Here is a 16966-nt window from a genome sequence, read left to right on the forward strand (position 1 = left end):
GTGGGATATCTGCATATACCTTAATACAATGGAAGTGTCCCTCTGAGAGGATTTGACGCTTGTCTAGATACATGGTCCATGATCCAATACAAGAACTGATAATAAGTAAATTTGTAACAGTACAATATGCTGAGATTCAAAGAAGCCAGTTCAACACAATACAACTGATCTGATATTTGTACTTTAAAAGACATATAGAGGTTCGACTCAGTATGACTGAATGAGAAACACTGCTGCAGCAGTAAACATGGGGAGTGATACACTGAACTCTGCCAGATAGGAATTATTTGTCCTAAATTTGGTAATTTTAACAAACCCATATATGCACATAACTTCAGTATTTGTCCAGCAAGAGGAGCGGGGGGGGCCGGTGTGCTTTTGAGGCCGCATTAGCTTCTGTATATCGCCACCGCTACATTTTATGATACCGCTGTGTATTTTGCAAATTGAAAATTCCCTGTTCAGCCAGACGCACGCAAGCGCCCGCGTCAGAGTGAGCGAGCGCCGAAAACATTGTTTTCTGACAGCCGCATCAACTTTCGCCACAGAGAATTTGTCGGATGTGTGGCCGCGTATCGACGCAGCCGCTTCTCTGACTTGTCATTTTTGCAGCCCTGAATGGAAGTGAACGGAAAATTCATTTGTGTTGAAAAAAAATTACATTTAAATAATTCAACAGCAAAATATATTTCCACAGAAAGTATCCTCACTACTCTGAATAATACATAGAGCATGCTGTCAGCGGTTATTTTACAGGATTATTTCTCCATTTCCAAAGAAAACTTGGCAGCGACTTCTTGGGGCGGATATGTCAAAACGTCGGAAAATAAAACCAAACTATCTGCATGACTTGAGATTGTCTCGGGCTAAAACAGGAAATCTGTTTTTTTGTAATTTGGGTGAACTGACCTTTTTAAATCACGGTGTTACGGCCTCGTTGTGTAACCCTCTGCTGCACCGGCAGGTCGCTCATAGCTGTGTCATGTGGGATTTTGGATATTGCCTTTAAATACAACTGTGTCCCCTCTGATGCATAACGAAGCCTTTCTTCACATCAGTCTTACTTTGCTGATCCATCATTACAACAGTAGCCGAGCACTGCCACGCTTTGCTGCACGGCGTTTCAATCAACATCAATGTCAGCGGTACGAATCATCATGGCTGATTGTGAGGGCGTCTGCATGTGTGTGTGTGTGTGTGTGTGGGCACACGTTCATGTGTTGGCGGGCGCCCACGTGGGCCTGTATGCAAATGCAGCTGTAAGACAGCTGAATGCCCGTGCTTTACTGAGAGCTTGGCATCAGGGGAAAATGAAAAGGCCGGGAGAATAATGACAGATTTATAATTACAGAATGTAGCGTTCAGCGCTACTCAGCAGCAACTGTCAGGGGAAGGCAATCTGGGTGTAATTTCTGCTGATCAGGCCTGCCGCACACTCAAGGGTCACGCTACACGTATGCCAAAATGAACACACACACACACACACACACACACGTACGTATATGCACATGCACGCAGGTGTATGAGCTCACTCTCTCTGTGTCATTTGTGCGGATGTCGCACACGCAGAAGAGCCCACACACACACACACACACACACACATGCAAACACAGGATGTCTCGCACTTAAATTTCGCTGAAAATTGTGGTGCGACAGCAAATTGCCCGGTTAATTTGCGAGAGCTAAAAGCATCAAGTAAGCGGCTGATTCACTGAGGAATGAATGCATCACAGTCTGCCACAAAAACACACCAGAAATATCGGCTTTCTGGAAGGAAGCGACTGATTCAATATGGAGAGAAGACAAAACAGGACTAATTTCAAAGCAGTTATTTGCAAAAGTGAAAAAAAACAACACTTTCACTCAGTTGTTCAGAAACGCTTTTCCACACTTTAAATCGAACAACTTAAAGTGATCATCTGCTGTAAGATGTGAATGCATTAATTTTAAGCTAATCAGTGATCAGAAGAAAAGAATTTGCATTTGAAGGTAATCTAAGCAACACTTCATCGAGACGGTATTTAGAATTTCTCTTCCGAGTGGGCTTTGTCGAAGGACGTTAAAAAAGACACGATGTATCACCAGAAAATAGCTGCAATCTTCAGTCACACATTTCGCCAAGCTGTGTCAGTGTGTGCTATGATAGCATTAGCTGAGTTATTATTTTCCACGTAGGCTAGTTTCAATGTTATCTAAAATAATTCACACATCTGAAAGCTTGCGAATGCTGGCTGCTTTTGTGCCGCAATTTCCCCCCGCAAGACTGAAATGTACAGCTTTGTTATCCACAATTTCATTATTAATAGCTTCCTGCCATTGTAATGGTACATCATTTGTCAATCAAGCCCTCTGTGCAGCCTGTCTCTTTCTTGCAAAGTTAAATCCATTTGCTATTGTGTCAGATTGAATGTGCCAAAACCCAGTCTGAACAGGATTACTATGCATGGTCCAACATCCTGACTGAGTGCAAGCTGTACTGTTTTTTTTTCTGTCTCATTTTTAATCCCTGAACGAATTTCGGTCTGTGTCCCTCGCAGTCAAACACACACATAAGTCTCTCCGGGATTAAGATGCTCTCGTTTTCATTAATATTTCAGATCTCATTCATTTCACATCTTGACATAGCTAATAAATAAAAAGCTAGTTTACCACTCCGCCATGATTTCTTGCTCCGCAGGTGTGTTTGCAACATCGATTGTTCCCACATCAGCTTCAACCCGGTGTGTGCATCAGACGGTCGTTCCTATGACAACCCCTGCCAGGTGAAGGAGGCGTCCTGTCAGAAGCAGGAACGCATCGAGGTCAAGTACCTGGGCCACTGCCAAGGTCAGACCCACAAACACACACACACACACACTCTGTCACTCTAAAAGACACAACAGCACCTTCACGCGCACAGAGGAAGCCGTCAATCTGTCTGGCAGGTGTTCGCTTCGAGTTGAAGTGAGGCCATGGAGGCAAATGAGGCAGCTTGCAAAGCTAAATGCAGACGGCGTGATTCTATATCTCGCCGCAGCCGCTGTTCCAGCCACATTTCATGATTGCAAATATATTCAATCATATTTTGGAATAGTGTGCAAAGATAATCCTCAAAACCCCACGTAGCCCTCTCTGCTATGTATATTGATAATTTTGCTGAATGGTAATCCCCCCATGTTCAGTGTAGTATCTTTTGTTTGGGTGCAGTATTTGTTTGTAGCGGTTCCAGGAATAAAGTTATTTTATTAATCTCTGTGGTTAAATCCCTAAACTGAGTCATATTGCTAATCCACGTGGGAGAAGACAAAGGCACATAAGACGTCTTCTTTTGAAAACGGTTTTAATTGCGTTATTTGAGGTGTGATCCACCGACATCTTAATTTCTCCTTATTTTGCTCAATGCAACTGCGAGATCTGGCTGGAACTCATCAGGTGCACAGAGGTGCAGACTCACCCGGGGAGGTGTTCAAATCTCACTTGTTAGCAGCTCGTATTGTGTATAAGTACATTTGCAGGCGTTTGATCGGCTCTGCACCCGCTCGGGACAAACGGGACAATTGATCGAGATGTGAGAACCGAGATGAAGGCTTTGAGAAGTAATGGGGACTAAAGCAATCAGGGCTAACCAGCTCTGCAACACGAATGGAAATCTGTATTCCCCCACGTTGCACCTTTCGGGTCAGGCCACCCAGATCGATCCGATCACGCTTCCACGCGTTCTGTTTCAATCAGGGAGGAACAAATGTCACGAAGCTGAGAGATTTAGACCTGTGGAAAAGTAAACTTCTTGTTAGCCAAGATTCAACATGGCACCTTGATATTTTTCCCATGCCTCACTTCATTATTATTATTATTATTGTTATTATATTATTGGGAAACAGTCTTTCTACTGTATTTCATACCAGTCTAGAATACTGATAAGCCTGATTTTTTTCTTCATTTCAGCACTTGTGGCGCCAGATGCTCATAAAATAAGGTGTTACATCATTAAGACCTCAAGTTGTCACCAGTGTGTGGAGCTTGGAAAAATTACAGAAGGACGGATAAAAAAGGTGTTTTTGTAGCTGTAATGCTGTTTAGCTGTGAGCAGTCTTAAAACTCACAGTCTCACATTTGATTTTTCTTAAGTGGATGACACAGATACACGACTCTAGCTTCTGATCCCACCCAAACACTCCTTTGTGTCTTTTCTTTCATCCCTCCTCTGATGTTCTGCGACAACATAAATAAGAAAATTCAATTAAAAGTCTCAGATCCAGGCACATTCCTTGCATAATAAAGCTTGGAAATACTTTCATAGACTCAGTTTGAGAGAACGAATTCACTGACCACTGAAAAAAAAATCAATTGTAATAAAATGATAATGATTGGAAGGAGATATTGTCTAGCCACTATGAAAAGATGAATTCAATGCAGCGTCAATAAGGTGAGCAAAAATGCATTATTCCCTCTGATGGCTCTGCTCCTTTCTACCCTTTGTTCAGTCAGACACATTAGGCGAGATGGTTTCTGACTTTTGAAGAGAATAGTTCACATTTATATGCATTAACTAGACAGGTGCACACACCACATGGACCCTTTGTTGAGACCATGATTCACAGTCAGCCCTCTGCGCTCGCACCGGCATCGGTTTGAACATGTAACCCGTCATGAAGGGAGGCTGGAGCTGAAAGGTTGTGACTCAGTCTGAACGCGTTTCTGGCCTTTCCAGGTGACATCATAACTGGGAACAAAGGCGAAGACGGACACTTTGCACGGACCGACCTCACAGGTGAGTACGTGTGCGGTGGCGGCTTGTCAAATAGCATGTGCTGCCACTCACGGCTGCATGAGCCCTCGCTCGATTCTGTTGACTTCACTTTCTCCTGTCGCTCTCCGGCTTCTTCCCCTTTATTATTCATCTCTTCCTCTCTGATTAAATCTTTGTCCTTTCTTGTAAAGTACAGTAATGCATATGCACAGCTGGCCTCAAGCATATGTACATTCAGTATTTATGGATTGTATGTGTCTGTGTGTGTGTGTGTGTGTGTGTGTGTGTGTGTGTGTGTTTACCTAGTAGTGGAAAAAGAGGATCCGCTGGCCCGCGGCCTGTACATCCCCTGTCCAGATCACTACAAAAACTACTGCGTCCATGGAGAGTGTCAGTTCCCCAGTATCCTGGCCCAGCCCTCCTGCAGGTACATACACACACACACACACACACACACAAACAGTAATACTATATTTGTGAGGACAAGGCATGTTTTGGGATCAGACAGAAAATGACACCAATACCGCGTATGATATCGCTACCTTCCCTTTGTTGGGAGAGGGACAACAGTACATAGATACCCAATCACAATCACAGTATAGGTTTGCATCTTAGCCACCAGGACGCCCATTTTTTGACTATATTCAACAGTTAATGCCACAATTTTTAATAAATGCTACTAAAAAGTTAGGTTAATGCTATTTTCTAAATATGGCGCAATTTAAGCAAAATGCATTGAGTTTGGACTTTCGATTATTAATTCATAATGAGCTGAATGGAGTTTTAATAGCTAGCAATCAATAAGGCTGTTTTTGTAGTAGCTAATTATGGGCTACAGTGCACGGATTCTTATGTAGCAAACAATTAAACTATATTTATCTTTGCTATTATTGGCGACGGTGTTTTTACAGTGTAACTTTGACCGTAGTGTAGCTATAAAAAAAACCTACAGACAGTAAGAGGACTCAGACCAGCTCGTCCACCCTCTCCTTCACTAATCTGCGGACACCAGAAGCAAATGTGCAATGTGGGATAGTTGATAAAATTTAGCAACTGCGAGGCCAGTGCTAGAGCCCTTTTATTAATTTTTCTTTTATCGGGCTTGTTTATCTTGTATGAATACAGGCCGGTGTGCTGCGAGGGGGAAGTGTTTGAGGTCCCTGCTGCTGCAGCAGGAGACCGGGCTGCACTGCTTCACATTCATCCCATGTTGTGTTTCTTACTGCTAAATGAGGATGCTGGTGTTTCCTTCCGCACGCGTTATGATTTCCTTTCACCGGTTTTGATTTGCTGGCAATTTCATCTTGTGAACCCACACGTTGTCATCTGCCTGCTAATGATAGTGCTCGGCGGTAAACACACCATCGCGCTGCTGTCGACGTCACCGATGACTGACACCTTGAGTGTCTCATCAGCGAGTTTCCTGAAGCTATGAGATGTTTTAGTATTGTTTACAGCAGCATAACAAATATAACTTTAAAAACAGTATTATTTAGAGGTGATGGACATCCGTACTGCCAGTAATCTTGTACCCTTAACACAAACCCTTAACACCAACCTCAAGGTTAGTGCACTAATCGATGCTTTATGACAGTGGAGGAAATTACTTTTTAGCATCTTTGACTTCATTATTTTGGTTTCTGGGTTTGATTCACCCTCACTCAGCTCTCTGTGGGCTGCTCAGCACCGAACAGCAGATAGACAAGGTTAGCAATTAGCTGGTTAACATAGCATTTAGCAGCTGCACGACCAGCTATATCCCTTGGGGTTGGTGGAGACTAAAACAGAGCTAAAAATGAGATTTAATATTGGATAGCAACTTAATACAATGATAATATGTCTTTTTTGTTGTCTGCTACGATATCCACAAACGACCAGAAAACAAGTTAATGCAGGTTTAACGTGACCACATTATGCCTTGTCTTACTAGAAACCACAGTCTTGATTCTAGTCCTCAACCTAAACCAGCCTCTTAAAGCATAATTAGGGTTTTATTACAATTTGGGTGACATTTTTGTAGATTTGGCTTTCATTTTGCTCATGAAAACTCATCTACTCCCCAACCTGAGCTGACCTCTGCATGTTGCATCGTTGAGAGAGGTTCGAAACAAACCGCAAACTTGCTTGTAAAAATCTGTCATTGCCTGGAAGTCAGTCTGTGAACTGCGATGACTGTTCACCTTGGTTTTCTCTTCTAAGTTGGGGCTTTGTTTCTTGCGCCGTCAGGTGTTTTTTTTAATGATCCCCAGGCCTCAGCAATGACTTTGGTGTTATCATACCAATACAAACAGTGGCTCTACTACAAAAATGAGATCCATAAACTGGATATATGCTGTACAGAGGAAAGGAGCTGCAAAAAGGTCCTCACTTTGCAGGATTTGGTCATATACTGATACTGGTCCCCGTAGTATAGAAATACAAGAAAATACTGCAAACAACAAATGCAGACACCCTTCACGCACACACACACACACACACACACACACACTTCCAGAATAGCAATCACACAGGTGCTAGTGACAGTACACATACTCACATAAGGACACAAAATACACTTCACACAGGCAGTACAAACATGCATTTACATAAAGGCAAAATGACAAATGATACCGAATCCCGCCACCCACTCACACACACACAATGAATGTACATGTGTGCCACTCAGGTCTGCCATCTTTTACAGCCTGATAGTGTAGCAGCCAGGGGGTCTTGGTATCGCTCGCTCCCCCTATCTCTCCTTTCTCTCTAACCTCGCTCGTCCCAGCTCGCCCAGCCAGTCATTCTTCATGCATACAGAGCAGAGCTTAGCAGAGCGGGAGTGTGAAATGTCTCTGCTGCCCCCTGCTGGCTGCGGGAACCAGAGTGTGTTTCCTAATGAGAGGAGAAGCACAGTGGTCTCTGTGGGAGCGGTACATGTCCGGGTGTGTGTTCATGTGTGTGGAAACAAGGTTGCAGTGTTCATCTTACACACTGTCAGGTCGAAGGGATAGAGAATGTGAAGGAGAGTATGTGTGTGTGTGCGTGTGTGTGTGTGTGTGTGTTGGTACCAAACAAGGATATGCAGGTGTTGGCGGGTAACAACCTCTCCAGAGACTGGAAAAGCAGGTAAAGAAGAGAAGATGGAGAGAGAAAGAGAGATTAAAAGGGGGACCATTTTAGCTCCTCTCTGAGGACAAAGATCACCTCCATTAGTCTCTCTCTCTCTCTCTCTCTCTCTCTCTCTCAGTGTGTGTGTGTGTGTCTGCATCTGAAAACACAAATTACATGTGCACAGCTCCACACCAGCTTTTTCAGGTTGTTTTTACGAAGATCATCGTCCCTCCTGAAATTACTCTTCGTCGTCATCGTCCTTTGGTCAGCGTCTTAGCCTGCATCTGTCAAAGAGGTGACAGCTGTGATTGAAACAGCCAGCTGGTGGATACTTCAAGCTTCAAACACCTGCATTATGAACTTTGGCTGTACTGTGTATCTGAAACGAGTGATCATTGAGTTTTAGAAGGGACAGGAAGCTGTCGTCTGTTTTTAGATACATCCACGAGGATATATTTGGTTCCAATTTTGAAAACAAGTAAGACCAGAACCAGAATCCCTGCTGTCAGTATTGATACAGACAAAACACGTACTTAAACATGGGAGACCTTTTTCCGAACGACTCTTTTTTTAAGTATGGCCGCGATTGTTCCCAAGCCTTAACCACAGGTGTATTACTGTAACCATGGAGATGAAGCCGGAGATAACGGTTTAGGTTAGAATGGATGTTTTTCCAACTTGTTACTTGTTTTTGGACCTAAACCTTATTCACAGTGTTGTGACATCCTAAAATGGACAGTTTTGGAAGGCACGGACGAACACTGTCTGTTTACTGTGAGTTTAGAGGAGCTGTTGGATGTAGAGGGGGTCAGTGTACTCTAACTGGAGTCACGTAGCTGTAAATGCCATGTCGTTGAGCATTACCACCCAATCGCAGCCTGCGTGACAGACAGCTCTGGTCATGCAGAGCAGACGGTTTGCAGTGGAAATGACTTTGCTAAACTTGTGTTGCTGAAAGGGACGAGACTGCTGAGTCAGCGTCCTTAATGTTGTCTTTACTATCAATAAAAACTGGCCAATTACAGTTCTAGCAATTTCCATGTGGGGTCTCCGTAGCTACGCCGTAACCACCACTGTAACTCAAAACAAAGAGGAAACGATGCCTTTTCAAATGCGGCTGCTTAGCGCGAGCATGCTCTCCTCTCTCGCCCTCCTTCGCCTGCCCTCTGCGAGCCTTATCGGTCATGTTCGTCTGAACAGTCACAGCAAAGAAAAGTCACCGTCGCTCCACTGTCACTCAGACGCATTGTTCCACCACAATGTCTTCACCAAAAGGCTGCTGGCGTTCCCATTAGAAGCACAAAAATAATTAAGCTGTCTCTCAGTGCAGAGAAATGACTCTTTCTCTCTCTCTCTTTCTCCTGTGTGTGTGTGTGTGTGTGTGTGTGTGTATGATCTCAGCTGTCACTCGGGTTTCAGAGGCCCCCAGTGTGACATCAAAGAGTACAACGTGCTCTACGTGGTGCCGGGCTCTGGCAAACTGCACTATGTCCTCATCGCCTCTATCATTGGAGCACTCCAGGTGGTCATCATCTGTGTGGTGGTGCTCTGCATTACCAGGTGAGTCATGCCCCAACACACACACACACACGCACACACACACACAGCTTACTGATGAGCCTGGGAGCAGTATTTTCCATGTTGTGTGTATTTGGGAGTCACAAGGGGGGCTGTGGAGCTCGTGAGCCTGGGGGAAACAGCTGAAAGGTCACCTTGCTTGCATCACACAGGGAAAGTACTGTCACTTTCCCTGTGGACACACACGCACGCACACACAAACACACACACACCTGAAAATGTGCAGTGTGTGTGTGTACAAGCATAGATACACAGAGATATCTGTGTAGGCAAGCATGCACACTTGTGTTTGAAGAGGCGTTCTGTATTCGCTGTAGAAACCCACCCACACGTACACACACACACACACACACACACACACACACACACACACACACACACACACACACACACACATATACAGTACATACCCTGCAGCTTGTCTGCCTCCGGCTGACCTAAGCAATTTATGACATTTAATAAAAGATTTTAAAAGAGTTTTGGCCGAGACAAAACTGCTCCTCTGAGCAAAGGAGGGGAGGAGGGGGAGGGACAAAATGAGAGAGCGAGCAGTTGTAAAGGAGGACAGGGCGAGAGGGTAAGGAGAGAAGATAAAGAAGGAGAGAGAGCGTTATAACTCTGAACACAGCTGCAGTACCATTAATGCTCCCTGCTGCTCAGCGATATTCATTTAACGCAAAAAATATAAAACTACTCAGCCTTGTAAAAGTTCACAATGCATCACATGGCTCTCAGTTGTTGCCGTGGAGTCCTGTGAATGAGCCGGTGTGGAAATGAATGGATGAATCTCTGCAGACGTACATGTCAGTGCGCTGCGACTCCCTCACCTCCGTGTCCTGTCTCTGCTGGACAGAGGGAGCTGTGTGTTCACGTATTGTGTTTAATGAATGTTGCTGGAGCTCTGCGTGATTTCCACTCATCATAAAGACTTGCCATTCACTTAAAGGACAGACAGGTGTGAGTGGAAAAGGTCATCTCCATGCTCTGCTTCCTGTGTATGAGAATCTGTCACATCTCGGAAAAAGGCTGCTGGGTTCCACAGCGAGAGATATCATGTTACCAAATATTCTATCATTTTCTTATTGTAGAAAAATCATTAATAATAATTTAAAAAAAACTAATAATAAGGTACTGTGAGCTAAAAGCAGTTAGCTTCACGAGCAGCTGTAAGTGTTACAGTGAGCCCTTCCTGACTTTTTCTTCCCTGAGTTTGGCCTGCCAGGCTACATAAAGGTTGCCCTATCTTATTGCTTGAGGTTGTTCAGAGGAAGACTGTGAGCACCACTCAGGGCTGAAAAACTACTTAGAATTTGCATTTGTTTTAGGCAAAACAAAATAATTGGATCTCTATATTTATTAACAATTACAAATTGAACATGGGCTACAAGGCTACAAGGCACAGTTGTCTTTTTTTTATAAAGATGCTAATACAAAATGATCAATCCTAAAGTATGAAGTCACTTAACATGATATTATAAAAGACTGGTGCATTAATAATACAGAGATTTACATCACATTTCTATTTTCTTATCCTGACAGTAATTATGGAAGCACAATAACCAACTTCCTCATAACTTGTTTTTAAATATACTGATAGACATAAACCTAAACGGACATTTTTGACAATTAGGGACTATTTTCAGCTGTGAAAAGTTGGGACTGAATCAAAATACACAACTGTGCTCTGTGGCTACACAGACAATGCTCAGTAGAATCCATTGACAATAAGAAAAATGCCTAAAAATATCCTTATTGAGTCTTGCCCATCTAACCTCTCCCTCGCCTTCTTCTCTGTACAGGAAGTGCCCACGGACCAACAGGATCAACCGGCAGAAGCAGAACAATGTCCACTTCAGTTCAGAGAACACCATGCGCGCCTCCACTCGACTTATCTGAGCCCAGACAAACCGGACAGAGTCCCCCTCCACTTTACGGAGCGCTGTGGTGTTAGATGTTCCCCCTTGTAGGCCAACCCCGAAAACTAGGATCTGCTTCCCCTCACTCCTCGCCCCCTCTCTCCCAGTCTGAACTTTAAGAATGCCCGGGGAGGACACGGTGGCATCGCAAAGACAGAGCTGGCGTGCACCAGCGATGATGATGTTGTCATCGGCCGCCGCCGCCGCCACCAACCCCCCCAAGTTGCCGATGTGTCTCTTTGCACCTTGTCACTTCCGCCCAGGGTTTTTCTGAAAAACTGAACCATGAGGTGTTGGGGGGCGCTGAGGATGCAGAATGTGTGCATATGCGTGTGTGTGTGTGTGTGTGTGTGTGAGTGTGTGTGTGTGTGTGTGTGTGTGTATGTCTTACATGTGTGAGCTTTGGTAGAGGCGGGCTAGCCGGTGTCTGTCATTTGTAGATGAGGGGTTAAAGCAAATCGGGGTAGTGCAAAGCAGGGTAATGGGCTTTAAATGAGGTGTGTGTTGTCCGGTCTGGGAGGGGGGTGGGGGGTTCGGGGGTTCGGGGCTACACGTGATGCCTTGCACCTTGTGTTATAGGAGACCTTTGACAGAGGGCACAATGTTATTATAGAGCTCTCTGTTCGGTTGTGACGAAGACGTCAGCTTCTGTATCTTGGGTTCTATTTCCAATAGTTATTACTACATTGTCTTGATGGGGTCATTTTTCTGTAAATGTAAATAAATAATTTATATCACGAAATGTAACATGCTGTGTCTGTCTTTGTTTGTGGTGTTTGAAACCTTTTCTAGAATGATGAAGCAATGGCATGTTGTTCGTATTTATTATTGTCACAGTCACGTTCCCCAGCACACAGATGGTTTAATTGTAATCTGTCACTACTTACTTTAAAAAATGTCATTTCACACAAAATGTATAAGATTATTTCATGTTTTGCATTTATAGGTTAAACTAACCAGCAGTGTAAGTAGTTCAAATTGGATTCAGCTTGACCAACTACATCAGTAATATCCTACTGACACATTAATACATCAAAACTAATTATACAACTCTGTTTCCAAAAAAGTTGAGATACTGTGTAAGATGAAAATAGAAACAGAATGTGTTGATTTGCAAACCTCATATTTAATTGAAATAGCACAAAGACAACATATCAAATGTTGAAACTGAAAAATTTAATTGTTTCTGAAAATTATATCCTCATTTAGAATTTGATGCCAGCAACACATTTAAAAATAAGTTGGGACCATGGCGCCAAAAGACTGAAAAAGTTGTGAACTGCTGAAAGAAAACATCTCACGGGTAATCAGGTTAACTGGAAACAGGTGAGTCACATGACTGTGAGAGCCTCCAGAGAGGCTGAGTCTCTCTGAAGTAAAGATGAGGAGGCGTCCACCACTCTGTGACAGACTGCGCTGGCAAATAGTGCAACAATTCAATAATAATGTTTCTCAACATAAAGCTGTAAAAAAAAAATTGGATTTCATTGTCTACAGCACATGATGCTATTAAAATATTCAGAGAATGTGAGGAAAAGGCTGAAAACACATACCAGACGGCAGAAACAGCCAGGATCTTGTAGCGGACTCACTGCAGGGGCTCAGGACCACTTCCAAAAACCATCATCTGTGAACACAATTAATCGCTGCATCAACAAATGCAAGCTGAAATTCTACCATGCAAACGGGAAAACACATTTAAACCAGATCCAGAAACGCAGCCACCTTTTCTGGTCGCATCTCAGATGGACTGAGGTGAAGTGGGAAACCTCCCGACGAGCCAACATTTGAAATCCTCTTTGGAAATCATGGATCCTCCGGGCTGAAGAGGAGAGGGACCATCTGGCTTGTTATCAGCGCACAGTTCAAAAGCCAGAACCCGCGATGGTGTGGGGGTGCATCAGTGCACATGGCATGAGTAACCTGCACATTTGTGAGGGCACCGTTAATGCTGAATCATATATACAGGCGCTGTCTCGGTCAGGGAAGGTCTTCTCATTTCAGCAAGACAAAGTCAAACCACGATCTGCACACATGTCACCCTTTGAAAGTGTTTGGCGCATTATGAAACGTAACATACGATAAAGGAGACCCGAAATCGTCAAGCAAAAGAAAAAAAACGTGCTGCAGATATGAAGTTCTCACTTTAAACAATGATTTGTCGTCTTTGTGCTATTTTCAATTAAATGCGGCGTTGTGCAAATCATCAATGTCAGTGTTTGTTTTTTTAACGGAGTTAGTATGACATTCACATGAATCATGTTCTGCATTGAGTAACAGGCCTACATTTAGCAAATATAAAGGTACTTTTGTCAAAATAACAATTTCAATGGAGGAACTTGCATTTATTTTTGTTTAAATAAAGGATCTGAATTCTTTCTCTGTTAAGTGAATGTCAATCAGTTGCGTGTCCTCCACCACTAGATGGTGCTGTGTTCATCACAGCCCGGATCAAACCCAAACAGCTTCACTGGGCGGTACGACGGGCTGCAGAGATCAATGCTGAGCGAACTCCATACTGGTGGCTGTCAGAGCTTCAGGGGTTAAGTCAGCAAGGATTGTGGTTCATTCTTGTGTGCTGTGTCGACGGTTCTTCGTGCAAGTTGTCGTGGCCGAGTGGTTAAGGCGATGGACTAGAAATCCATTGGGGTCTCCCCGCGCAGGTTCGAATCCTGCCGACAACGAACCTTTTCATCTTAAATACCATAAAATAAGTCATTTTTACCAAACAGCGGCTGATTAGACTGAGTGTAACATCGCCTCAGACCACGAGCGTGATTCAATCCATGTAGAGAAGATAGGAGCCCTTTTATAAAGAAGGTAAATCTACAGTGGAAAAACAATACGGTGTTCCTGTTCATTACACAAGGACAAACCATTTTGTAAACACAAAAGCAACATTATTATTATTATAGCATTTACATTTTATGTTACTTATAATTAACTTATAACTTATATATTTTTATTCCACAATATTTCACAGAAAGGTACTTTTTACCTCATTTTGTTTGACAGCCATTTAGCAGATTATGATTTTGCTTGTGAAAGTTGCTGCAACGTTATAAATGAAACTACCCAACATAATATAAAATAGTTCATAACACATCCAAATGTTTGTTTGTTTGTTTTTGGGGTTTTTTGCCAGCTATAACACTGCAATGTTGCGGCATGTAACTGATATAGCTGTAATACAATATAACACTCATCATGTTTTTCTGCATAATATTTTTCATGCTTAGGCTATACATTTTGAATGCAGGCTTCTAACTTGCAATACAATGTCATTTTATAATGTTTTATTACTACTTTTAGTTAACTGAAACATTATAAATTACTTACACCTAAAAACAACACTGCCTGTAGTGCTTTAAAAACACCACCTATGAGCCATTAATTCACACAATGAGTTGATCTATAGCTTTAAGCAAGGATGAAGTGCTCACTCCACCCTCGTTCCTCATGTTTTAATGCTTTTGAAAACATCAGTCACACTGCTGTGAGAGATACCAGAAGACCCTCTAACATGGGAAAAGATCATCCTTCATAAATGAAGTTCTCAGGTGGAACCGGGGTCACTCACGGGTCATCCTGGCAGACTTAAAAATGTTCCCAGCCTGTTTTTAATGGAGTTGTCGGCATACGGTACAGGAATGTGTTTATCTGATGGGCAGATCATCCCCCTTTTCCTAACTTCAAACATGTAATAATGTCAACCCGACTTTGCCACGTTTATCACGGAAACTTCAGGCAATGATGCGTTCACACTGACAGTGATTATACAGAAATACAAGCGTTTCTATGCAAAGGTCTGACTGTGATGGGTGTGATGAATAAACAGGACTGAGAGCAGCAACAGTCTTGTACCTGACCGCTTTAAACCTGCTATAGAGGTATATACCATTGGTCATGCTGATGGGCAGAGAATAGTAATGACAAGATTTGCCATTTTTAAAAAAAAAAGTGTTATTATGGGATGCTTTCCACAGTTCTTTGGGTATTGTGTTGTCTTAGGGCTCCACTCTGGCTTGGTCAGATCATGGACAGTAAATAGAGAAGAGGACGGAGCATCCAGGTCTGAAAAGTGAAGTCAATGCAGAAGTGCATGCATTTGCCTGCATTTTTTCTAATGTCCAGCAGGGGGCCACTGGTTGCAAAAGAGACATCTGACTGTAAGTTTATGAGTAAATGAGCCTTCTTGCTTGATTAATTACCTCAGTAAACATTTCCCTAATGACTTTATGGTCTTAATCACTACTTTCAAGTCTTATTCAATGCAGCATGATGACATTTTGTAAATGATGGTCCATTTAGAACAAACCGATCATAAAGAGGGGTATGCTTTAGGCTGTGGCTACCTGTGACTGACAGGCTGCTACCACAGCCACATCAAAGTATCCTCTTGTTCTCAGTCAGATCCACCACCTGCCCCTCCCAGCTACGAGAAGGTAGTCTTGAGACCTTTTCCTAAACCTAAACGAGTATATTTGGTGCCAAACTATTTTGAGGTTGTACCATGTCGTAGGCATGTCCTGTAGCTACTGTGTGTCTGCAGATAGACCTACTTGCCAGCTACAATCATTAGCTCCACCTTCGTCTCCAATTATAGTCACTTCTGGGCCCAAAAGACCAAGATGGCGATGCCAGTCTCGAGGCTCTGTAGATGCCCGACCTGAGTAGTGCATGTGTGAGTGGTTGGGGATTGTTCAGGGCACCTGACCCTCACACCTCACTACTCCGGTCAGGTCAAACCTTTATATTGTTTACGGTGCTGATATCAGACAGCGCCTTTGAATTTACACAACAGTAATATTACTTAATACACAATCAATAACTTGAGTCCTACCGGACAAACTCTGCCAAGCCTGGATGTGCTATTCAGGCATCATGTAACTGGATCATGACTGACATTCAGACATTCATTCAGGCTGCTGTCAGACTGTCTCAGGCTACGATATCATCTGACCTAATTCAGGCTTATTTTTCAGTATTGTGACTCTGAAGTGAGGCAGTGAAACTTGTGGGGCGTCTGGGCCTGTTTCGCTTATTCAACACAAGTCTGTTCATGTCACTTTGTGCGAAAGCCCACTCAGCTGTGCCCTCAGGGGAGGGTAAGGCAGTTTTTTTCTAAGTCAGACAGAAAGATATTATTAACAAGACTGAGGAGGTTGTTGCTTTTTTTTTTTTTTTTTGCTAAAATGAAATGTCAGATTCAACCACCCTCTCAATCCTAATGATTCCATACTGCCCCTTACAAATAATTAATGATAATTAAGTTACTGCTGCTGTGCCACATGCATTAAAAAATGCCCATTCTTAATCTGGAGATATCATTCTTGCTGCTGTGTGACGGCTATAAACCCATTATTCAGTGACTCAGCAAAGTGAAAGAGTCTAAACTCAACATACAAAAAGGTGTGTTGTAATCTTGAAGTGATATGTGTTTGTGTGTGTGCACCTCCACCTGTTTCTATAATGTTTGGAGGTGGAATGTGGGTGAAAGCTTACGTTCAGATGTTGTGTGTGGAAGCAGAAGTTAACCGACACAACTACAGTACATTTTTCATTAAGGAGCGGCTTTGTGGCTTCGAGAGCAACAGACAGGCTGACAGCAGCCGTCTCACAGCAAAGCCAGTATTAAACCGAGAGCACGAAT

The 16966-nt window shown here is 43.1% G+C and overlaps 1 protein-coding gene and 1 non-coding gene across 3 annotated transcripts in view; both read left to right on the forward strand.

Moving 5' to 3' along the window:
- Window positions 1-11870, forward strand: part of tmeff2a (transmembrane protein with EGF-like and two follistatin-like domains 2a) — a 100332-nt gene extending 88462 nt beyond the window's left edge. The window contains exons 6-10 of one of the 2 annotated variants that reach the window (XM_041951213.1): window positions 2678-2826; window positions 4691-4750; window positions 5036-5156; window positions 9221-9379; window positions 11197-11870. In XM_041951213.1, the coding sequence (XP_041807147.1) occupies window positions 2678-2826; window positions 4691-4750; window positions 5036-5156; window positions 9221-9379; window positions 11197-11293 (586 nt within the window). In that variant the 3' untranslated portion in view covers window positions 11294-11870. The remainder of the gene's footprint in view (window positions 1-2677; window positions 2827-4690; window positions 4751-5035; window positions 5157-9220; window positions 9380-11196) is intronic. The other variant, XM_041951214.1, reaches the window with a different exon arrangement.
- A 2045-nt stretch (window positions 11871-13915) lies between these two features.
- On the forward strand, window positions 13916-13997 carry trnas-aga. The gene has a single exon. It is a non-coding gene; the product is annotated as a tRNA-Ser (tRNA).
- The last annotated feature ends 2969 nt before the right edge of the window (window positions 13998-16966 follow it).

The sequence above is a fragment of the Chelmon rostratus genome, chromosome 13 (genome assembly GCF_017976325.1).
Source record: "Chelmon rostratus isolate fCheRos1 chromosome 13, fCheRos1.pri, whole genome shotgun sequence".
In the NCBI taxonomy this organism is placed as follows: Eukaryota; Metazoa; Chordata; class Actinopteri; order Chaetodontiformes; family Chaetodontidae; genus Chelmon; species Chelmon rostratus.